Below are 25,672 nucleotides of genomic sequence, written 5' to 3'. Positions count from 1 at the left end.
GAGAGACACAGCATCAGGTGGAAGCTGTGTTACCATTTCTAACGTAGCCTTGGAAGTCACACAGTGGGGTGGCTTTGGCCATAATGGCAAGTCCACTCAGGTTCGAGGGAAGGAAACAGAGACCCCACCAATCCTTGGAGAGTGTTTGGGCGATGAGATGTATATTGATGTCGTTATCTTTGAAAAATATGTCTTCTACACCCAGTAATGATGAATCAGAATTGGCATCAGCTCTCTCTAAGCCATAAATAAGACTTGAGATCTGACCTGTGTCTAGAAACTGGGGCACGTCTCCTTTTCAGGAAAGGATTGTCTTGCTCTGTACTGGAGTGCCTCTGCCTTGGGTATGAGGGTGGGGGGGTTGCCATTTGCACAGCACTGGGACCTCTTTGATGGGAGATGCTGTCTGAATACAAAATAGGGTATTGAAACCCCCTCCGTGTGCTCACCTCCCTGACTCAGCCTAGGTCTGCAGTGAATGCACACCACCGGGGAATTCAGAGTGAAGAGTAGGGTTCTGGCTCCTGACCATCATTTCTAAAATTCCTTTGATGGAATCCAGCTAGAGTTTTGATACATTATTTACATCTCACGTTCTGACATCGGTTTTCTTATAATTTCTATTATTACTTTTATAGTGCTCTCAGAAGATGCAAGCTTCTAAACAGGATCCGTCCAGACTTACATTTTTACATTTGATAAATGGGGATAGTTGAGAATATTTCTTTTTCTATTTCTAGATTAAAATAAGTTCTAGTAAAAATCTAGTAACTAGTGTAAGGGGGAGGGGACACACAGGTCATCCATTTGATAAATAACCTGCCACATGCCAGGTTCTGTGCCCGTTGTAGGCAATTTAAAAAACAGAACCAAAAAAGAATAAGATACAGCCTTCAAATTGCTTCTGATGTATACCCTACTGGAGAGAAAAAATAACCACAGCATTGACATCAGTTACAGAGGTACTTTCACGTTTTTCTTCCCTTTTTAGCTCTAGTCTCCTGATATCCACCCCAGTTTTTAAAATCTCTTCTTGCTACCTTTTCCATCCAATTCTCCTTATAATTTTGTTCTGCTTGCACAGTTTAAAAGTGTTGTGTGTTCATTTTCTTGCAACAGTCCTTCCCGTAGGAGTGAGTAAAACTTCCTGTATCGCTTTCTCTCCCCACCTACATTCACTAAATTAGTGAATTCTTGCTTTCTTTCGAGCCTCTTAAAACGCCTTGTTTTTTACTGCCCCTGCAATTCTGGAAGGACACCCCCAAACTGTATCTCGAGAAATTCGTTTGATAGAATTTTTTTTTCAGCTTCGATTCTCCGTCCTTGGGTTTTTTTTTAGTTAGATGCCCAAGGGAACTTCAAGTGTGCACATCTGATACATTAGCCACTGGGTGTTTAGTTTCTTGTTATTTGAGAAGGTTCATGTAGCTCTTCTCGAGCATCGTTCATGTTTACATTTAGCTTCCTGTTTACATTTCTGAAAAGACAATTAGTAGATTTTTACAGAAGATAGAGAAGTTTTTAAAATTTGCATTCACATTTCACAGTGTCTCGGTTGATAGCCTTTTTATATAAGTACTGAAACACAGCCTGTGGTTGCCACTTGTTAAAACTCTACCCTGCTTCCGCCAGCAGTTGTCAGTTAAGGATGGATAACAACACCCACTGATAAAATTCAAACCACAAGATGTTATTTTAAGTTCTTGGGTGGCGCACTCTCTTCTTACCCTTTAAACCGCTAAGTCACATCCTGCTTTGCATTTTAATTTGCTATAAATTAGATGCAGTAGACGTAGATCTGGTGTTAGATACTAAAAGGAAATTTAGTGCCAAAATAAAAGAAGGCCGTTTTCTGTGGGGTAAGTCTTGCTATAATTTCTGGAGGCCAGATTTAGGGCAGTGGTTCTCAACCCTCATGGTGCGTCAGAATCACCTGGGGAGCTTTTCCAGTGCCTTGCCCCGGGGGCCTGGGCCTCATCCCAGAGCGCCTGGATGAATGGGTTTGGAGTGGGGCCAGACTAGTATTTTATAGAAGCTCCCCAGGGTGACCCTGTCCTGCAGCCAGGTGCCCTCATGCAATATTTCTCAAGCCTGGCTGGATGATGGGATCACCCTGGGAAGCTTCTCCCCACAGGCCACCTCTTTCAAGCTTTTGCTCACAACTCCAGCCCCATTGAGCTCTTCCCTGTGACTGCCCACAACCCCAACTAGCTATCCCACCGTGACCTGGGTTTTGGCTTGTTTCATCTACACACTGCTTATCTTCTTTTTTTTTTTTTTTTTTTTTTTTTTTTTTTTTTTAGAATGAGATAAAGAGAGCATGAGAGGGGGGAGGGTCAGCGGGAGAAGCAGACTCCCTGCCGAGCAGGGAGCCCAATGCAGGACTCGATCCCGGGACTCCAGGATCATGACCTGAGCTGAAGGCAGTCGCTTAACCAACTGAGCCACCCAGGCGCCCTCACACTGCTTATCTTCTTGATCAGAGTGGTTTCCTCCTTGCATTAAGCTTTGGTCACTTAGTTTCCATCCTTTAGGGGTTAGCACTGGATGCTTAGTAGGTACTTTATAGATGTGTATTGACTTGAATTTTCATCAGTGTAGCCATTCCCCTTTGGCTTCTTGTGTTTTCATCATCACTTTCTTTCTTAGCCCACATTTATCCATAAGTGTTTCTCCCTCTTGAGAAACTGCAGGGCAAGTCAGAGTGGCTAAATGGCAGGAAGAGGAAATCCACCAGCCCGTTGCTGGTTTTGCGGTTCAGGCCTGGAGGGATTGACCTGTGGACTCCTCCTTCTCCAATCAGAACACTCAGTCATCCTGTTCCCCAGTGGCTCTCGGGACCACGTGTGTGTCAAAGGCAACGTGAAGGGGGCTGTCCTGCTGGAGAGAGCGAACATGCTCAGAGGAACGGATCTCTACAGAAAGCCTACTGAAGAATATGGGATTGTTCCAGGAGAATATGCCCCAAGAACTGGAAAACAGTAGCTTTCTGTACTTTGTCGAACCACGAGGATTCTCGCTGCCAGTGTTTCAGGGGCTCCGGTTTCTGGCCCAGGAAGCTGACCAGGGGAGGGGTGGTTGACACCGTCCTGTTGAGGGGTACGGTGGTTACCAGGATTCCTAATTGTAAGGCACGCTGCCTTCTTAGGGCATACATTATTGGCATTACAGCTCCATAACTGACAGACCCCCAAATTAAGTGTTTTTTTTAACAAGATTGAAGTTTATTTCTCTCTCACGTAACTGTCCGGGCACGGTTATTCCTGAGCTAGCACAGTAGCACTATTCTCTTCAACCAATGGCTTTCATTTCTGGACCCACTTGTCAGCGTCTCTCAGCCCTCAGGAAAGGACAGAGTTACACGTGTGCATCTCTTGTTAGTACAGCATCCACGGCACCTCACTGGCAGAACTTAGTCATCCCCCACCCCCACACCACCACGAAGCTGTAAGGATGGCTGGAAATGTAGCTTCTGATTAGATGACCTTGTGCTCAACTACAACTTGAGAGTTCTCTTATGAAAGAAAAGAAGACTGGATATTGGTGAACCGTAAGCCAAGGGATGTGTAATAATCTGCCAGAATATGAGATCTACCGACTATCACCCCTGTTCATTGGTTTGGTTAAAAATACATTAAACTGTCAAAAGGAACCTCAAATGTATTTCTAGTGCTATAAAATCGTGGTAGGACACCAAAGGTCTCCAGCGGACCATGTCGTGTTTCTACCTTTCAGGGGAAGGGAGCCATGAGTTGGAAGAGGATGTGGAAAGTGGACATATAACCATAGCACGGGTGGTGTTGACAGATGGGTTTGGTTTGCAGGGCAGCCTCTTGGCATCTTTGCGAAAAGCATGTTGGCAAGAAATTCACCAACCTGGTCAAGAGAGTTCAACTGAAATTTAATGGCAAGGAAGAAACCTTAGGACCTGATTGGATGGAGAAGAGTAGGCATCGTGGAGGGAAGAGCGCTAACAGAGGAGAACTTTAGTAATTCAACATGGACACCTGGGAAAGAGTGTGGTTATGTGTGATCTGCCATAGTGCAGCCTATGAGGGTGAAGCAAAGTAGGCACGAAACGTGAAAACTTAGGCATAGATAGGATCGTCTGATCATCTCACCTAGAAGGTGAGGGTGGTTCTCATGGCTAAAATATGACTCTAGAAGGGCATATTTTGCTTTCAAGAAGCAAACCTACAAAAATCCAGACCTTAAGGGTGAATTGCTGGGTAAGGGGGGAAATAGCCACGGAAAGGTTGTTGTTAGTAGGTTCAATATTATAGATTGTTGGACAGAGGTTATGGATGATGCTTTCTTCCCAGAGACTATAGATCTAGGGTGGCTGCCAAATGTGCTGATAAAAGCATCACAAGTCTCGTTCTGCTAATATCTGATAAACTCTTGGCTTGTTTTGCTGATCATTTAATTTTTAAGACTGAGAAAATAATGCAGGGATTGACATCTCTGGATTTCTTTCTGATCCAACAAAGAAGCATTGGCCAGTGATATAAAGTGACAGGAACCAGGTGGTGAAATCCCTAAAGAAGCATGCTTTGGGCCTAGCCATGTACTCTAGAAACATTTCAACAGTTGGGACAAAAGAGAGAAATGATCTCTTTTGGGGCCAAAAACAGAATGGTAAGGAGAACTCAAAAAGAAGGGATAGCTAGAATGTTCTGAAACTCATATCAGTCTGGCTCAACAATCACAATTATTATTGCTGCCAGTCTTCATAAGTTTGCTTTCCCAGAGAATATAAAGATGAGACAAGTGCAGTCCCCCAGTTAGATGTAGACCTAACATCAGTGGTCAGTGTATGAAGAGTGAGTCAGTTACAGGAAACAGAAGACAGACTTTCAGAGAGCACAGAAGTAAAGCAGGGGTTCAAAAGAGACATAAAACCGGGGGTGGGGGTGGTTTCAGAAAAGGTTTAATGGAGAAGATGACATTTGAAGTGCTTTTTGAGGGGTGGAGGACATTTCCACAGATGGAGGAGAGAACGTGGGTTCCAGGGTTCTTCACAGAGAGAAACCAGCAAAGATCAATGCAGAGTGGGGTAATTGCAGGTATATTCTATCCCCTAGAATATAGGGTGTGCTATGTGAGCTTTTGGAGATGAGGTGTGAGTGATAACAGCTAAAGTATAATGGAGTGATGTCTGCCGGGTACAGTGTCGAGTGCTTTCCATGCCTTATTTCAGTCTGTCTTCACAAAAGCTTAATACTATCATTCATTCTCTTTTCGGATGAGGCACGACTAGGAAATTTAGTAACACACAGTGAGTGGTAAGTAGAGCTGGAGTCCAAAGCCAGCTAAATTTAACTGAAATGTGAAGGGCTTAGGACTTTTAACCTAGTTCCATGACCAGTGGGAATTCTGAGCTGAGGAGAGACACTGGAATCTTTCGGGGAAGGTGAGTTGGGCAAGGGGAAAGTAAGGTAGATTGAAGTGATGGGAGAAACCCTCAGTGGGGGTCTGGGGTGGACTGGTGCTTGTGAGAACAGCAATAGCTTGATGGAAAACTAGTTGGGGGTGCTGAGGTGAGGGTCAGGTCAGAGCTGGAATCTACGGTATTGAGAGATCTGGGAGAGGGGATTGGGGTGGGCTAGGAAATGGTGGGTGTCCTGGAGTCAGGGAACTCAGCCCAGGTGTCAGCATGAGGGATTGATGAGTTTACACTTGAAGTAAGCAGTAGGCTTCATGTTCCAGTGATAAATCCAGGCTGTGGTCTGGAGGAGGGTAAAGATTGTAGAATGGGTAGACACCTGCCTTACTAAAGTCAGGGGCATGGGTGAGATGATCAACAGCTAAAGCTCATAGAAAAAAGTGGATGAAGGACAAGACTTTAGTAAATGCCTGTGTGCCTGGGAGAGAAAAAGAGGAGCCAGCAAGCCACACATGGAAGAGGAATGAATTAAGAATGTTATACATGCTAGAATAAAGTCTGCAGACCTCATGTCAGAAATGAGCTGACGCTTTCAAAAAATGTTGAAAAGCTACAGAACAGCTTTTCAAACATATATCCAGAGCCAGATGAACAAATGAAAGTAAACTTCTGGGTGTGGAAACTTTCTCTTCATAAAACATCAGGAGTGAAAAGAATTATTCCAATTCCACTTTTTTCCCCCGTCTAAATCTATTTTCTAAAGGAGAAGTACTAACTGAAAAGAATTGAATACACACAAGAGAAGGGGAAATTGGAACCCAAGACAGGGGAAGGGATAGGAAACCTGTACCTAGCTCTGTGAAATGGGTTCTGGGTGTCCTTTCAGACCAAAACACACCAGGAGACTGAGTTACTTCAGTCTTCACAGAGCCTTTGAGAGTGGACTGTGCTGGATAAAAGAGAAGGCGATGGGTTCTCAGTGGTAGATGCTGTCAAGATTAGTATCTCAATCCTGGCTGCACACCGGAATCTACTGGGGAGCTTTTATCAAGCTATTGCTGCCCACGTCCTATCCTCAAATTTCTGATAAATGGCTGTTAGGACATTATGCCACCCCTTAGGACATTCCGACAAGCACCCAGGGGTAAGAGTCACAACTGCATACCAATGAGTTTCGTCCATCCACTGCAGAATTCTTTAATGCAGTATTACAAATCAGGTGAACAGTATACATTTAGAAAAGACGAGACAGGCTGGATTATTCTAGTTTGCCCTTGTGATTAGGTTAGTGGATTGTAAAAATGAATCAAGAATTAAGAATGAATCAAAAATTAAGAACATCACTGATAGAGTAGATCTTATTTCTACCAGCTGGCCCTGGAGGATTGGGTCATCCTCGGCTCAGGAACTTGTCCTGGGAGAGGTAGAATGGAAAGATAGGTGAGATCTACAACCTTGGGAGCCACGGGGAGGGAGAATGGTGAGAATATGGTACTGCTGAGGAGGACACAGCCTGATGAAGTCGCACCGGCAGCAAAAGCCTTTATCCTGAGGGAAGTCGGCAGTTAGGAGCAGGGGGGTAAGTGCCAAGAGTGGAGCCCATGTGACTAGGAGTAGGGGCTCTGCGCGGGTGCAAAGCCCTGGGCATCAGGGCGGCCAGCTGGTATTGCCAGACAAGAGAGTTTTTGGATAGCAAGCTCCTTTCCCATTTTTTTAAGGAGGATGTCAGACTTCTCAAAGTGTATTTGAAGTGCTCACTAAAGTATCTATCTTATGATACCCTTGTGAACAAGGTGGAAAACTAAGGTCTGAGTCAAGAACTTCTTTTCTGGTAAAGGATAGGACTCATCTAGGTGTATGACGTGGAATTTTCGTGATAATCATTTGGACAAAAAATCATAATCATTAGGAAATTACCTCTACCTCCTTCCCCATATCTGCGTGCAAGTGCTCTGTCCTAGAAAGCCTGCCATCTGCAGCCGTCCATCTGTACCCTCAGAAAGGCTAGTGTGAGCAGCAATGGCCACTGGGACCTCCCCCAATTGTCCTGTCCTTTTCGTTTATTCACCAACAGGTACCTTTGATAGGCTACTTTCCTATTCTGTGAGCTGTTTGTGTGGCTGGCCCTCCCTCCCCCTCTCACTTTTCCAAGCATCTCTGAGGCATGTAGATAGTCAGGCTGAGGCTGGGGCTCCCCCACAGGATAACTTGGGAGTATCCTGGAGGGCTGAGGAGAAAACTGCCCACTATCAGGACAACTTGCCAACAGCAGTTCGTATAACTTTTTAGCTAAAAAACAAACATTTTTTTTTAATTTAAATGTCTTATTTCATAAAGTATTTGAAGTGGTTCCTAAGAATACACACTCTCCAGGCAAATAGGTGGGTAGTTGAGAGAATTAGAACACAGTGACAATAAGGTAAGCCAGGCACATGGAAAGGCTCATCTTCACCCCGGTGGTTCTCTGTCCCTCCTGGCACCCCAAACAAAGAGGGACACATTCTCATATATAAATTCCTGGGTCCAAAACTGAGAACACGCCAGTCATTTAGGAGTGGCACTCCGATCCTGAGACCTGGCTATTTTCCTATCAAGGTCCTTTAAAGAAACCCTTGTGCACGTTGGTATGGCCATTTTGAGGCAATTTGGAATACCCAGCAAAACTAGAACTAGTTCTACCTTAAGCTACAGTCGTTCCGTGTGTTTTAGAAAATCACACCGCAGCCTCACAAGGAGCAGACCTCACAGCTCTGTTTTTAAGAGCAAAGAATCAGAGATGACCTAAAGGAAGAATAAGTTAAACAAGGCGTAGTCATACCACAGAACTGTCTGACACGAAGAACTAGAGTGTATGTGTAATGATTGCGAGTGAAAATCAGCCAGCTGCAGAAAGAAATGTATGGTATGGTCCTATTTATGGGGCACAAGTTTTTAAAAGCCAGAAGAGTAGATACAGAATATTGTATAAATAAGGATGGAGACCTGTTAATGCTGGGTGGTAGGAATGTGGATATTTGCAAATATCCTTTTGATTTTTCTGATTCCAAGAGAAAAGCAGCCTCTGTGATGTCGTGTGCGAGAGTGACCTCAGCACGATACACTGGCTAGCTCACCGAGAGGTGACTGCCCTGTCACCTTTCGTAGCTTTTGTATGCATTAACTCACCTAATCACCTCAAGAACCCCTTTGGGGAGATCCTTTCATTATTTCCATTTGTCACACGGAACACTGAGGATCTAGAGAGGCTAAAAATTTGCTGAAAGCCACTTAGTAAGGCTGGCTTTGGACCCAGGCAGTTTGAATCCAGAGCTCATGGCTTTAATTACTACACCACTCTGTAAAACCTCCCAATATCATCGCGTGGGTTGGTTGTTTATTTTTATGTATATGATCTCTCTCATTGTAGGTGAAGGGCATGACCTAGAGGGCAGTGCAGGCAAAGTCATTCTTCAGAGGTGAGAACAGTCGAGTTTGACCGACTTCTCCATCTGATGATCTGGCTTGAGCTACGTTGCACGCATTATGTTACCTTTCTAGATCATTACTGATGCCCCTCTACCCTGGATCTGCATCAGAATCACCTGTGGAGGTTTTAGGAATTTCAAAGCCTGGCCCCACCACGAATTCCACCATACTAGATCATGGGTAGGGCCTGGTCATCAGCATTTTTAAAAGCTCCCCACATAAATCTATTGTGTAGTCAGAGTTGAGATCCACTGCTCTCCAGAGTCTGGACAGTACAACATTCAGGATTATGATATTTGGCAAGAGCCTGCAGGGTAGATATTTTGTATTGAGGATCAAGGACAGATCCGTATATGGTGACTCTTGTGATCAGACTGCAGTTAATATCTCATGAAATTCAGGAAAAGGGAATGCATGGACCTCCACAGACCCCACCACATCCACTTGGGCCTTTGCAAGATAGGATCTGTCTGTACCACTAATGTCTTCTAGTTTTCTGGAGGGTGGAGAAAATTTGCCATGGTGATTAAGCATGGGAGTGGGGACTGGAAGCACATGGATCTGGTATTTGCCATCCCTGGCTTAAAGGAATCGTTAGGCAACAGGACAGAATCTTCCTCAGAGGAGAGCTAAGGGTCTATTCTAGTCCTGGACAAATATGTACCAGAAGCCTCAAGATTCCATGGGGAGAAGAATATTAACCTAGGGCAGTGGTTCTTAAACTTGTGTATCAAAATCACCTAGAGAACTTACTAAAAACAGGTTGTTGGGTCCCACCCTCAGCTCCTGCTCTGCAGGTCTTTGGTAAGATCTGGGAATTTGCATTTCTAGCAAGCATTTCTCACAAGGTGATGTTGATGCTGCTGGTCTGAGGGCCACTTTTTGAAAAGCACAGGCCTAGGATAATAAAAGAGAGTTTTGGCTTCCTGTCTACTCTGCTACATCACAGATACACAAATAGCAGGACTGGCTCCGGGTAAGGTAAGAGGGGTTAAGAATGACTGGCCCAGGGACACCTGGGTGGCTCAGTTGTTTAAGCGTCTGCCTTTGGCTCAGGTCATGATCCCAGGGTACTGGGATTGGGTGCCGCATCGGGCTCCTTGCTCAGCAGGGAGCCTGCTTCTCCCTCTACCTGCTGCTCCCCCTGTTTGTGCTCTCTCTTTCTCTCTCTGACAAATAAATAAAATCTTAAAAAAAAAAAAAAAAGAATGACTGGCTCCATCATGCACAAAATCCCGTGGGGAATGTGTCACATGTACAGGATTATCAGGCCCATTCCCAGATATTCTGATTCAATCCATCTAAAGTGCAGCTTCCAAAATCTGCATTTTAAACAAGAATCCAGGAGACTTTGAAGAAGGTGGATCTGGACACTTTGAGAAATTGGCCATGACTCTACAGTTAGGGGGATTACTGTGCGTGGGTTAGCAAATTTGAACCCAGAAATGCCAATGAAGGGATAAGTTAGCATCAAGAGAGGATTTCTGTGCCCTTGTGCTCTTCTTAGTAAATCTTCTGGTATAATTTGTTAGATGAGGACAGAATTCACAGGCCTAGGCAATCTGAATGCATCCACAAAGGAAAAGCCGGCCAAGGCCACTGAATGGCAATTGGTCCCCAGAAATGTATCGACAGACTGGAATCAGGGGTGAAAACTGATGTGAGGAAATACGATAATAAAAAAAAAAAAAGGCAAGTCATGAATTTCAGCTAAAGGAAGGAAAGGAGTCCTGTTGCGAGAGAAAAGCCCAGCTTCTCCACAGTTCCTACCGCATCGGAGTCCTGGAGAATGGCAAGGACAGCAAGTGCTTGAGAGAGGTGTGGGTGTCCCCAAAGCTCAGACACATCAGCCGGGGTTACAGTTGTGGTGTGTACGTGGCCAGGGAGGCCAGAGCTCCCCTACCTCCTGCTCTAACCAGACCACACCTGGAGCTTTCTCGAGATCTGGGCACCCTTTTCGGGGAAGCACAGACAAATTGAAGTGTAATCAGAGCTGGATGGCTGTGATCATAAGGATCACATAAGACACGGCTGATGAAAAAGTGACTGTTTGGTCTGGAGAAGAAATGATTTGCTGGGTGGGATGGGGGAGTGGTGGTGGTTCCAGGACAGGGGTTGAGGAAAAAGAAATTGTCATGTCAGAGGGCAGGTCTGGGAGCAGTGTCTCCTAGTGAGACAGATTTCAACTCTAAATGAAAACCCGTCTAGAACAGACTTCTGTGGAGACGAGTTTGGCTGTGAGCCTTGGTACTCATCCCTCCAGGAACAGTCAGCAGTGTCTCTGGATCAAGCCAGCTGTCCAGGGGGTTAAGGCAGATTGGCTGGCATGACACACAGAGGTCCAGGATCAGCTATCTGAGGGCGTCGTGGTTAGAACTTGCTTCCAGAAACCTCTGATCAATTTATGGATCTTAGAGGCAAATGACCAAAGCCCTACAGTTGATCATGTAATCTTGGAAATCAGGGTGTTTCAGCAGGCATCATTTCTAAAAAGATGCACATCTGGGATTTGAATAATTTTCTTTTACCAAAGACGACTGGAAGACCAGAAATGGATATTCCATTATGAATTTTTGTGTGTGTATGTGTGTTGATTGGGGACATAATTCTTCTATATATTTTACTGGGAAACTTTAAATTAACTGGAACTATATGCCATCTGGCCTTAATGCAAGTTGTTTTCAAGGATGGAAGGAAAACCTGTTTCTCAGCCAAAAATGACCAAGTGTGTGAGTGCAGGCCGCCAGGCCTAATAGAATAATAAATAGCTATGTTATATGCCACTGTTTCAAACCCACTAGTTAATATTAAGTTGCTTTCTTGGACAACCAATGGTGATGAATAATGTGGCTTTTATCTTTTTGCATTTATGTCTTATTCAAAGTAAGCATGCTGCTTTGATGGTTTAAAAATCTGTTCACACTTGTGCTACAGATTTGGGGAAATGTTAATATGTTTTAAAATTCTGTAGAGTCCGTATTTGGTTTTGGTTGCAAGAGGAGTATAGGATCTTATTTGGTGCTGTATATGCCACTTCCAGGAAGCCAGGAGAGGAAGAAATGGAACTAACATCTGTTGAGTGTCTATTCTATCCACACCACACATCTTGTCCTCATTTTTCATTTAATCCTCATGATGCCCCATTTCCTACATAAAAACCCTAAAGACCAAAGACGTCACTCCATCTGTCAAGGTACACAGAGTTTGTAATGAGGGAGCACCAAAATCAAACAGGTCTGGCTCCTTCCGAGTCACATACATCTTGGTCTGTACATCTCCTTTACATCTTTTCCCAAACTCTGTATTCTTTTTTTAACTGAAAATGGCCAAAATAAGTCTTAAGACCAGTCTTTGTGGCCAAAATGCTTGGCAGTGCCTTGATCATTTGTTCTTCCCCATTCTTGGTAGAAATCAGAGTTCTCTTTTCCCTAATGGAAGCCCCATGCACGCATGTCTCATGCGTTGGACTTTTAGTTAGAACACCATCTTCACCTGGGCCATCAGCTTCCAAGGTGAGTAGCAATGGTGAGAAAGGACCTAGCTCATTTCAGAAGCACAAGAAGGGCATTTTTTATTATTTATTTCTTTATTTTTAAAGATTTTATTTATTTATTTGACAGAGAGAGTCACAGTGAGAGAGGGAACACAAGCAGGGGGAGCGGGAGAGGGAGAAGCAGGCTTCCCGCGGAGCAGGGAGCCCGATGCGGAACTCGATCCCAGAACCCTGGGATCATGACCTGAGCTGACGGCAGACGCTTAACGACTGAGCCACCCAGGCGCCTCAAGAAGGGCATTTTTTAATTGACCTAACTACATTAAGCTTCTCATACCTGTTGGATTTGGCTACCAGGTGGTTCGTTGAAATGAAAGCGGGTCCCGCACTGACTTCTGTCATGCATCAAACACTTGTCTTAGGTAGAAGGCACAAGAGCAGTCATTCAGCCTGTTCCTGTGAGTTTGGGAAGTCCCAGCCATCTGTCTATAGGGCACGACAGGTACCGCCAGACAGGTTTACTTGGGGCAGGTACCACAGCATTCAGCAGGATTGACCCCCCTACCTGTCAGATCAATGGCCAAGGGATGGAAGAACCTTCTGAGGAGGCAGCAAATGGTCTATTTCTTGATCTGGGTGGTGATTATTTCAGTATTTGCAAATGTAAAATTTCATAGAGCTGTCTGTGTGCTTAAGACTTGTTCACTTTACTATACGGAAGTTATGCCTCAATAAAAAAGATAAGGGGGGAAATGAATTATTGGCCTTAAGTTGTTCACAGCGTCTGAGCAGGGAAACTGTTATAGTTTATACAAGCCCCTTGAGTTAGAGGTTTTCCATGGGAGGGTCACTGGGAGAGGAGAAAGCACCACAGCTCTTGCAGAGGTACCCTCATCATCATCATCCATATACCCCTGAATCAGCGGCCCTGGCCCCTGGCCAGTATCTGTCATCCCTAAGGGCTTTTTACTAGGTCTTCCCCATTTTACTAGGTCAGCACTGTGAAGTCAGCTAGTTCTGTATGACTCCTCCTTGTTAAGGTCCTCTGTCTTGGGACTCCTGTCAGGGTCTTCCCTCTGAGGACCGCAGCCCAGCCCTTAGGGCCCCCTAGGTTGACACAATAAGTACCTCATTCCACACGACCACCTCATTCCTGGGCCACCTTAGTCTCAGGCCTCTGTTGCCTTCGTGCTCTATTCTACCCTGTTTTAAGTATTTCCTTTTCCCAGAATTTGATCTCTTTTGCCCTTTAAGCCATACGTGGACCGAATTTTAACTAATGATTTTAACTGAATTTCTGATGAGGCTAGGCTGGAAGGTTCTGGGGGATGAAACAAGATCTGTTTCCCTAGGTGATAATCCCAGACTCACTCGGGGATGGATGTGGGAGGGGCTGGAGTCGCACCCTTTTTTTTTCCCTGGAGGAGAAAAAGAGGCACTGTGGTACTTCTGGAGGCCTTACCTCAAAGCACCAACTTAAATTATGGGGTTTTGGCCTGCGCCCCGCCCTGGCTCTGGTAGCTCACTCCTCCAAGGTGAACTTTGGCAGAGCTAAGTGATAAAGATGACCCTGTATACCAGTTGCCTCTGGGACAGGGTTACTGTGTTTTTAATTTGGCAGTTTCAGAATTGCTGTGACTCTGTATTGCCCGAGTATTCCTTTCTGCCCCTTCTGCACACGTTACAGACCGCCCGTGGTCCCGCACTCTCCCTGTCAGAGCCTCCGCTTTTAAAGACATGACAAAGACACTGGCGGGCACACACACGCAAACCCTTTGTTGGTGTTCCCAATCCACCGTGGAATCGGTTGTCATGGCAACGGCTGCCCCCGCACACAGTTCATCCTTTGGGGTTCCCGTCATGTTTTCTTTTCCCTCTCTTTCTTCAACGGCAACAGCCAACGTGCTATTAAGCCGACTATTAATATACCCGTACAGCCTTTCTTGGCAGTTTTGAACTCGACTACATTGACTTCTAACTTCGGGTCCAATTAGTCACGCCCCGTAAGGGAAGCTAACTTTGCGAAGAAAGAGGCTGGTGTTGGTTTGGTTTTAGTCTTAGTTATTGTTGGATCCAATATGTATGCATACAGAGATTTGGGGGGTTTCTATGAAAGCAACATGCGAATTGAGTTCTCCAGCTACATGTACCTTAGTTTTATTTTCTGACATGATATTTCTCGTTGTCCTGGTTTTAGCTGATGGCTTTAGCATACTCATTTTTTTTTGTTTTTATTTAAATTCCAGTTAGCATACCGTGTAATATTAGTTTCAGGTGCACAATGTAGTGATTCAACACTTCCAATACAGCACCTGGTGCTCATTAGCATACTCGTTTTTAAAGAACTAAGTGTTAATGAAAGGCATAGGAGATTGAGTACTTATAATTAACCAAAGGTTTAAAATAATATCTAACTACCTGGGTCCTGGACAATTATATAACATGCTTCTTTTAAAATTAAGACTATGTGGGGGCGCCTGGATGGCTCAGATGGTTAAGCGTCTGCCTTCGGCTCAGGTCATGATCCCAGGGTCCTGGGATCGAGCCCCGCATCTGGCTCCCTGCTCAGTGGGGAGCCTGCTTCTCCCTCTCCCACTCCCCCTGCTTGTGTTCCCTCTGTGTCTCTCTCTGTCAAATAAATAAATAAAATCTTAAAAAAAAAAAAAGACTATGTGAGCACTAAGAACCAGATAGATTGGATATATATTTTTTTTTATTGTTGTTAACATGTTTGGGAAAGTTACAGAGTTTATTTGAACTTAGTGTGTCAAATAAAAGGCTGGCCTTGGGAAGCCAAAACCAAACATGTTAGTCACCCTTAACTCGGGGCTGTGGATGAAGGCAGTGGTTGAAGGAATGGGGCAGGGCCTCTGCAAAGCTGGCTTACGAGGTGCTTCCTCCTAGTCTTTCTAGGCCGCTCCTCAGTTCTGCTGGGTCCCAGAGTTGGGCAGTAACTGTTATCACCAGGCCCGGCTATTAAAGCGTGCTCATTTCCAACACCAAGGTTAAAGGCCTGGCATCTGGCCTGAATTCAGTCTCTTGCCAGCTGCGTGATTGGGCAAGTTACCTAACTTCTCAGAGACTCCATTGTTTCCTCTCTAAAAGAGAGATAATCTCCTCCCATCAGACTGTCGATTAAATGAGATCATACACTGTGTATGGGAAACTCTTACTATAGGACCTGGCGGTAGGTAGCGTGGACTCAAAGATGATTATTGATTCAATTACTAGGATACTCTAGATGATGTGGGAACTTCTGTTTTCCTTCGTAATTTTGTCACACTTTGTAATAGTGTTTTTAGAAGATGTCTCCAAAACCTTTGGTAGAACAAATCTTCCACCCCATCCCTCTGAAAAAGTTTTTTTAAATTACACTATAATATGGGGCGCCTGGGTGGCTCAGTTGGTTGAGCGACTGCCTTCAGCTCGGGTCATGATCCCAGGGTCCTGGGATCGAGCCCCGCATCAGGCTCCCTGCTCCGCAGGAAGCCTGCTTCTCCCTCTCCCACTCCCCCTGCTTGTGTTCCCTCTCTCGCTGTGTCTCTCTCTGTCAAATAAATAAATAAAATCTTTAAAAAAAAAAATTACACTATAATACATATAAAATAAAATCAATTTTCACACATACAATTTAGTGACATTTAGTCACAGTGTTGTACAACTATCACCATTATCTAGTTCTAGAACATTAATCACCCTAAAAGGAAACCTCATAGCCATACCCTATTTCCCAATTCCCCCAGCCCTTGGCAATCACTGCTTGGCCTTGTGCCTCTATGGATTTGCCCACTGTGGTTATTTCATATAAATAGTAACATACATATGTGGTCTTTTCTGTCTGGCTGCTTTCACTTAGCATAATGTTTTCAAGGTTTATCCTTGTTGTATCATGTATCACTATTTCATTACTTTTAATTCCTGAACAATATTCCATTGCATGGATATGCAGTCTTAGTCCATTTGGGCTGCTATAACAAAGTGCCACAGACTGGGTGGCTTAGAGGCGACAGGAATTTATTCCTCACAGTTCTGGAGCCCAGGAGCCCAAAATGAGGATGCCAGCATGGGCAGAGGGCCCTCTTCAGCTTGTAGACTTACTGTATCCTCACAGGGCAGAAGAGGCTAGGGAGCTCTGGGTCATCTTCTTTATAATTAATTCCATTCATAAGGGCTGTGTGCTCAGGACCTAAGTACCTGTCAGAGGCTGCACCTCCTATTGCTATCACATTGGGTTTAGGATTTTTAACACATGAATTTTAGGGGGACACAAACATTCAGACGGTGTATGCTATCTGTTCATCAGTTGATGGATGCTGGGTTGTTCCTACCTTTGGCTACTGCCAGTAGCTTTACTATGAACCTTCTTGTACAAGTTTTTGTTTGAACACCTGTTTTCAGTTCTTTGGGGTATGTACCTAGGAGTGGAATTGCTGGATCAGATGATAATTCTGCTTTAAAAAACTACCAAACTCTTTCTAACTGTGTTGTACCATTTAATATTCCTACCAGCAATGCCTGAGGGTTCCAGTTTCTTCCAATACTTGTTATTTTCCATTTTTTAAAAAAATTATACTTATCATTTAGCAGGTGTGAAGTGGTATCTCATTGTGGTTCAGGATGGTTTTTTATAGTACTGATTTTGTATGTGTCTGGACTCAAATTTTCTTACTACTGTTCTTAATTCTGGCAAAACTACATGAAAAACCACCTATACATAATTTCCAAGAAAAGATGGGTGTAAAGCATCTTTTCCTTCACAGCTCCTGATATAACTATGCATCATGGCTCTGTAATCTGTACTGTAGACAAACCACTTGCAGACAGGGGCTAATTACAGATGGTGTCTGAGGCCTCTGACCTTCTCTGTAATCCTTTTGCTTTTAGAGATTTCCTCTGGGTCATCCAAAATGCCTTTAAACGTATTGGATAAGAACTGAGCCACCTGCCCGTGTGCGACTTCCGTACTCTCAGCTCCACTGTCTTCTGATGGCATTTTGACTGCATCGAGACCAAGTGACCCACTGCTCATGATGAGTGACGAGAAGAACCTTGGGGTGTCCCAAAAACTGGTCTCACCTTCAAGGAGCATAAGTAGCTGCTCCTCTAAGCAAGGAAGTCGACAGGTAAACTTTAACCAATGCAAATTTTAAGATGCAAATTTATACTAGGAAATTGGCAGATTAAGATGTGTGCATTTACTTGGGACCTCCTGCTTCTAAGTGGAAGAGCGTTGGCTTTCAGCCATATCTTAATTGTATGAGAAGAGTAAACTTTAGGTGCTTTTCATAATGCAGCTTGAGTGCCTACCCGATGGGAAGGAACTGTATTTGGCTCTTTGCATTATTTTATCTGATCCTTGCAACTGACTTCCAACACAGATAGGAATATCCCTATTTTCTCCATGAGGAAGCTGAGTCAGACCAACTGAGTTCTTTGCCCAAGGATACACTGCTAGTAAGTGGCAGAACAAGAAGTCAAAACTCAGTCTAACTCCAGAGCCCACACTTTCCTTTGTACCCTACTAACCAAAACAAAGGAACAGTCACTGTCCCAATAAGTTTAATATCCTCCTGCCCTCTTCTTCCTTCCCCTTCCCAAGCCTTTTATGACCACTTCCCCCACAGATTGCCATGTGGGTGACTTTGAGTCTCCCCTGCTTTCTTTCTCCACCGGATAAGGGAATCAAAGCCACAGAGAAGTGGGCAAAAGGAATTCAGTAGGAAGAAGAAAGAAGTGAAGCAAAGACCTGGATAATTAACTCCTATCTAAGCACCAGCCGTAATGATATGTTGTTTTTCGTTTCTCTTTCTAATACATCTCCGTTGGCAGAATTTGCTGGCTTTAGGTCAGTGGTGGTAAATGCATGTTAATCATTCTAATTCTCTCACCTTCAGTGACGTAGAGAGTGGGCTGTCAGGAAGCTGTGGGTTCCCGACCACAGTGGCCCCTGAGCCTTTTCAGCATCTGCTGGCTTTGCTGGCATTGCCTTTCCCCCACCAGAAGCGCTCGCCCAGGAATTGGCCCCGAGTCCTTGGTTCCAAATTTGGAAGCAATAGTCCGGCAACCTCCCACCTCAGGCACGTCTGCATATTTCTGACACATTCTCATGCGTCTCTCCATGTGAACATCGCCTGGGACAGGGAGCTTATTCCTTCACAAGGCCGCTTTGTGTCATTAGAATCTACGAGTCTAGACAGATCAGATTTTGCCCCAGCCTGGACATTTGGGGCGCCCTCCAAGATCTCCTGTGAGGGGTTAGGAAGAAAAAAATTTTTAGCACTGTAATCACTTCTGTCTGGGATTTTAAAAAATGACTAAAACTAGTCCTTGGCTAATGCATCGTGGTCCCCTTGGAGTCCTGGCTTCAGAAAGTTGACTATACACTCACCCTCCTTGTCAGCTTTCCACGGGGGTGTTTCTCTCCCTAAGCCGAGATTCTGGTTGGGATTAGAGCCTGAATGTGTGAGCTTTCCCTCACCCTTTGTACCTAGTAGCATCTCTTGCTATGTACTTCTTGGATAAAGAGAAGGAACATGATTCATTTAAACTGCTGGTGCTTATAACACCATAGGAATTGGAGCAGTGCTGTGACATCCTACAACTGAATACTACAGACACTCTTTTGGTGTGTTATTTGAATTGATTGATTTGGTTTTCACAGAGCTTCTTTTGAGCTTGTCATGAAGAGTGAAAGGAATGTGTGTGATGCCTCCATTTTCTTCTCACTTAGAATGGTTGGCCATTCAGCTATTCATTCATCAAATGGTCATCTTTTATATTTAGGATCTCCCACTTTAAGGGACATGTAATGTAGCTTTGTAAACATAAACACTTCTGTGGCAGAGCAGGTGGAGAATTTAATAACTTTATTCCAATCCTAGACTGAATCTAGTTATAAAGGCCGTGTTTAATTTCAGGGACCATTTTCTTATTCTGCCCACTTTCCCATCCTTCTGTCAAAGAGAGGTGTTCTGTTGCAGGAGTGGCTTAGGTTTTCCATCCATATAGTCCACCTTGGCAAGCTGTGTCCGTTCTGCCATCACAAGCTGTCCCAAGATTGTCTTTCATTCTCTAAAGGTGCTGGGGAGGTACAGGAACCTTGGAAGTTCAACCTTCATGGCTCCGAGGGAACAGAGCCATACCCCGTGGTCTTGTAGATGCTAAAGAGTGACGCTGTGTTTCCAGTCACTTCACTGGAAAGTACAAGTTCAACACTTAAAACTTCAAGATTTATGGAATAATACATTTAATGTGAGGAATGTTGAACTCTAACTGATAAAGATAATCTGTTCAACAACCTACTCGTTTTTAAAGCTCCAGTTTAAAGTCACTATTAGGCTGTTTTCTTCATTTCATGGTGGGGGCGGGGGATGGATAGGCCTGATGTTGACTGTATTGGACCCTCTTTAATGCTGGTTTTTCTTCTGTGCTTTGGAATTTTGCTTTAGAGTATCATCTTGAGTTTGTTTCCCCATGTTCTTTCTTTGCACTCACCCTGCCCCATTTAGGGATTTGCTATTACCTGCTTCTTACCTCCGAGGACCCCAACCCAGAGTCAGGGGTTATATTTGCTCTTGGGGACTTCTGTTCCATGTCAGTGATAGAACATCCAAGATCCACCACCAGGTCAGCACACATGGCCCAAGTCTGGTTGTGAGGCTGTGTCTGCCTTCTGCCACCTCCCTGGATAAGGCAAGTTTTAAAGCCCCCTTTCATTGTGTGGAGCTCCCCCTCAGCATTTGCTTATTTCCAGCAGTGAGGCTAGCTCAGGTCTCATCCTTTTCCTGTGGACATTTTTAGCCCCAATAGCCCACAGAAGTAGGACTCCTGGACACTTCTGTCTACAGTTTCTTTTGCATTTCTATTTTGTGTTTGATCCATGGAGATATTTAATTTTTTTTTTTTTTAAATCACGCAGACACACACGCAAAAGCCCCTACATCTTTGTAACTTTGTATTTTTGCTGTTTTGGAGCTGGGGCGGTTATAAGAGAGGGGCACTGAATGCACAAACTTTTAATATAGTTTTGGCTGAAAGACCCGGTCATCTTAAGTCATTTTACTTAAATTCTCCTCCAGCATCACTAAGTGACATTGAGATTCTGTGTACTCCAGCCACACTAGCTTTCTTTCAGTTCTTTGCAATGAACTTGCCCTTGTCCTTGTTTCTTGAACTGAATTTGAACTTGTCCTTCCTATCCCAGAGCCTCCCCTCATGAAATCACAAGGAGCTATGCATTTATGTAGAGGTATTCCCTATCTATAGTCTTGTTAGAAGAGCTTGCTTCCTTGAAGGACAGAATGATCAAGAATTGTGATCTGTATCTTTGTTTTTACTTCTGACCTAAGACAGAGTTTACAATTTAGGACCACGAATACCCAAGAAGGGTTCTGTCATCTTTTAGCTTAAATACTAGGGCTTTTGAAATTTAAATATAGCATGCCTCATTTTGTCAGTATGGAAACAACTTGCAAATATAATCTTATCAAGGTAATTTTGAGAGGACTGTATGCATTAGTGATTAGAACTTGAACTCTCCAGCCTTGGTTCCACCCATTCATTGGTTCTCTGACCTTAAACTCTTAACCTTAAGCGTCTGTTTTCTCATCAGTAAAATTGAAATAATAATAGTTCTTTTCACATAGGATTATTGTGAGGATGAAAACTGAAGCATCTAATCCAGGGTCAGACTCATAATAGGTCCTGAGTTAATATTAACATTCATTTTTGTTATTATAGTTAACATTAATTTGAACTTCATTCTTATTTATGGAAAATATAAATGCTCATAGAGAATAGTTCTGCTTTTTGCCCCTAGAAAATTCTACAGGCATTATACACGTATCTACTCCTATATCTACCCAGTACTCGTTAGTATTGTACAAAGGCCCACAAAGTATACAATGCATATATGAATATATACTTTTTTTTTTAAGATTTTATTTATTTATTTGACAGAGAGGTAGAGAGCACAAGTAGAAGGAGTGGCAGGCAGAGGGAGTGGGAGAAGCAGGCTCTCTGCTGAGCACGGAGCCCGATGCGGGGCTTAATCCCAGGACCCTGAGATCATGACCTGAGCCAAAGGCAGACGCTTAACTGACTGAGCCACCCAGGCGCCCCTGAATATATACTTTTAAAATAAAAAGTGCCTTCCTTTATACACATTAACAAAATGCTTTTATTTATTTATTTATTTATTTATTTATTTATTTATTTATTTATTTATTTATTTTTTTGAGAGAGAGAGAGAGAGAGAGCATGCATGGGTCGTGATAGAGGAGAGAGAGAGAGAGCGGATCTTAAGCAGGCTTCATGCCCAGTGCAGAGCCGAGCACATGGGCTTGATCTCACGACCTTGAGATCCTGATGTGAGCCAAAATCAAGAGTAGGACGCTTAACTGACTGAGCCACCCAGGCGCCCCCAAAATGCTTTTAGAGAAGAATGTAGTAGAATATTTAATATTCAGGCTGTATTTGGTACCTTCAATACCTGGCATAATCCATACCTAAAACAGGTGAAACGAGTTGATGAATCCTTACCCTTTTCTGTTCTGCCAGGCCTTGTCCTCTCAAGGGTATACATTTTTTTTTCTCTTCCCATGCCAGCACCATCTATTGGTAGTAGCTGCTTAGAGCCTTGTGTTGAGAAGGATTCTGCAGCTGAGTCTGACTGTTGTGTGAAAGAGTGCCCTGTTTGCCACTGTGGCTCATGGACATAGACAGGATGCATGGCAGCAAGGGTCGTCCCACAGTGATACTGGAGGGTTGAAATCAAGCCATCTCTGCTATCGTCTTTATATTATGTTACTGAGGAACTTTAGGCAAGTGAGGTTTGCCTCAGTTCTTGATCCATGAAATGGAGACAAAACTCACCTCCTGCTTCCTTTCCAGGGTTGTTTTGAGAGAAAGTTGAATGTTTTTACTGGCTAAAAGATGTTGAATCTATTTGGAGAAAGATCCTCTGTAAATTTAAGAAATTCTTAACAATTACAGATGAGCTTCCTTTGAACTCAGGCCAGTTCCAGAGCCAGAACTGAAAATGGTCTTGTTTCAAGAACCCTGACAGTCGGCGGATGAAATGGATCTCTTTGAAGAAGAGCAGAGCATCCTTCAGATACAGGGCCTTTATCTGTAGGATAGGAACCTGTTCTCCCTGAGGAAATCCCCAGTTAAAGGAACCAGCCAGGAGCAGGCTGTCGGTCCCTTCTGACTGTCTTACTCGTACCCTAATTTTTGTAGTGCACTAGGTCCATCTTTGCTTTAGTGTTCTTCCCCATCTCAGGCATTGGTTCAGCTACCCCTTCAGCTGGAATGATCCATATGAAACTGTTCTGCCCTTTTGAATTTTGTGATTTTTCTAGAAAAGAATCTTCATTTATCACTGTAGTATTTTAAAAGTAACTTTTATAAAAATAATATATGCTCACTGCAAGTCATTTCCAAGGTACATGCAAATCTATGTTGAATTGCAACACTTTAATTCATTTACTTTTAATGAACAAAGCTGATAAGTCAAATAGATTGAAGCCTGGGAATGACCATTGGTTGTGGAGGTCATTGCTGGCATTGTCTAGTGGGAGAGGTAGATGTGAAAGGCTGGTTAGGGCTCATTCTCATAGAGAGAAGAGGAGCAGAGAAAGAGGGCACCCCAATTCTACCAGGCCCCAGACAGGTTTTGAGATAGGCCTTCACATGTTCCATTTGGGAACCTTGAGCTTGACTGATTCCGTGCTGAACACTGCCCTTTTCTCTGCTCATGTGGATAACCTCTTTTGATTAATATAGTTCTCAGAGTCCTGGGTTTCTATTTACACATTTTTTTAGTCCTCACAGCACCTAGCACAGGGCTTTGCACATGGCAGATGCAAATTAGTGGACTAAATTTACTGAATGCCATCAGGGTCGCTTAGAATGTATGGCCAGGTGGACATGGGGAATGGCAGCAACATGCCCACAAATTCCTGAGCTCCCTCATTCCAGTGATGTATTGTGAGGATCTTCAAAAATCAACAAAGGCCTCTCCATTGAGTTTCATCTGGCAAATGATGAAATTCCTAACTGCTTTCTATACCTGTGGTCTCTGAACAAACCCTCTGTCGAAAAGTATGGAACAGACGTAAAGGTGTCTTGTTGCAACTGACCTGTATTCACACAGGCTCTGCTTTTTGCTAGCTGGGTGACCTTGCCACGTTACATAAAACCTCTGAGTCTCAGTTCTTCGGCTGTGAAACTGGGATTATTGTGCTTACTTTGGAGAACTAAGTGAAATAATAAATATGAAGTACCTAGGCTAGCACATGGTAGACATTAGGTAAGTGTATTAATGAATGAATAAGCATGCAGTTGCTAGGTTGAAAGATGACTATTCACAAAGCTCTGTGGATATATTAAGTAGGTTAAGGGATAACTAAGTGGGAGAGAGAATTGCTATTTCCGAACTTGTAAAATATGAGTAATTTCCTCTCGCCTTCTTCCCACTGCCCCCTTACATTTCTTTCCTAGAACTTTCAAAGTAACACATTTTGGAAGCCAGACTGAGCTAGATAAAGATGAGTAAGTTTTGTCTTTAGTGAAACAGTCCTGTATGCTCAAGTTTTAATTCTTTAGCCAATATCTATTAAGAAGCTATCATTAAAAGACCCTGGACAGGGCTTTGTGAAGCTACCAAGGACAGGACAGCTGAACAGACCACTACAATTAAGAAATTGACTCTGTTGGGGAGACTGCTTTGTAAAGAGAGCATGCTTCCTTTCTTTCCTAATATGTTGTTAGTATTTGCTATATAATAAGTTAGAAATCAGAAAGGGAATCCTTTTAAAATAATTGGCAAGTGTTTCACTCTTGAGTGTAGGGGATTTGAAATGGAGAGAGTCATTGCTGGGTAAGTCTCCATACAATTATGCAATTTGCTCTTGTCACTCTCCTGCCCCTGGGCTAATCTGAGATGGTGTTTGAGCTCTCCCAGGGTCACCTGATGAGGGTTTATTTATGCAGTCTATTAGATTATGCTGTTCTTTAGGGAGCCCAGGCTGTCTGGGTTTGGTGCCAGGACCCGTAAGACATGAGGCTGAATGGGAGAGACCGTGCCAAGGAGTGAAATGTGAATTAAAGCTATAATGCTCAGGTGTTTATTGAACATGCTTAGTCCTACTTACTTCTTTTAAATAATCATATTTTTAGAGACTCTGAGATTTAACATCTGCCTTTTTTAAGTATAAGCTGTATAAATACCACAAGGAAGACCAACCAGTCAAGGAGGAGATACTTGAGAATGTAGTGATTCTATCAGTTATTCTGTGATGGTCACAAAAGATGACAGGTGAGAAGCATGAACTCCCTTGGTAGTTGGATGGCCTGAGTTTAAACCTTGGACTGTTTATAAACAGATTGACCTTGCACAAGTTACTTAACTCTTCTTTGCCTTGGTTTCTTATGAGGCTGTGCAAAATAGAAGAAAGGCTGCATGCAGTAGGTGCTGCATAAGTGTTGGATACATAAACCATTCACCTTCCATAAGCAGGAGTCCCAAGAGCCCTCACGCAGTACCACCTGGTGACCGCTTCCCCACTACCTCCTTTCGGCTACCAGCTGGGTGGCACAGTGCAGTCACATGGCTGGGCCTCTTCTGTCTGGGCTGGTCTGAAAGGAAGCGTTAGCGAGGGACACTAGAAATTAACAAGTATCCGTTAGCATTTTTACAGCTCATAGTATCCTTTCATACTATCCCCTGGAGTCTCAAAACAACCCAGCGAGGTCTGTATTATTTTCTACACTTTAGAAAGAAAATATGGCTCAGAGATATTAACTGACTTGTTCTGAGTCACACAGCTTGTAAGTGGTAAGAGACCAGGCAACCATCTATTTGGAGAACACTGGATTTCGTTAGATACTAGAAAGCTGCTTTAGAAGTTCATTCAAGTCCTATGTGCCTTATGTACAAATGATTGTTATTGAAGCAAACCTCCTTCAGCTAACACCTCTGTGCATGCAGGGCCAAGAATAATGCAGAAGCGGTCTTAGGATCCCTTAGGTCTCTCTGGAGCTGCTGTTTTGTTTTGTTTTTGTTTTTTGTTTTCTGGTGGGCCCAACAGAGAAAAATAATTAATTATAATAGTTTCTGTGTTAGTTTTCCAGATTCTCACTTTCTGGGACTTTTATTTATTCTTATTGCCTACCTTTTATTTATTCTTATTGCATACCTAAGCAAGTCACACTGGACCTGATATACTGAAAGTAGGAAGGGCAAAGATACAAGGCTCAATTCTCAACGTATTCCCGCTGTAAGTCTTGGAAAGAAAAAATAAACAAACGTTTGATAGAAGAGGTGA

The 25,672-nt window shown here is 43.5% G+C and overlaps 1 protein-coding gene across 3 annotated transcripts in view; it reads left to right on the top strand.

Moving 5' to 3' along the window:
- Positions 1-25,672, top strand: part of OSBPL3 (oxysterol binding protein like 3) — a 173,543-nt gene that overhangs the window by 67,764 nt on the left and 80,107 nt on the right. For all 3 annotated transcript variants that reach the window (XM_035020763.1, XM_035020765.1, XM_035020764.1), the window contains exon 2: positions 17,229-17,467. In XM_035020763.1, coding sequence (XP_034876654.1) covers positions 17,372-17,467 — 96 coding nt within the window. In that variant the 5' untranslated portion in view covers positions 17,229-17,371. The remainder of the gene's footprint in view (positions 1-17,228; positions 17,468-25,672) is intronic.

This window comes from Mirounga leonina, unplaced genomic scaffold, assembly GCF_011800145.1.
Source record: "Mirounga leonina isolate KUSES-001 unplaced genomic scaffold, KU_Mleo_1.0 Mir_174, whole genome shotgun sequence".
Classification (NCBI taxonomy): domain Eukaryota; kingdom Metazoa; phylum Chordata; class Mammalia; order Carnivora; family Phocidae; genus Mirounga; species Mirounga leonina.
This window is presented reverse-complemented; position numbering and strand designations above follow the sequence as displayed.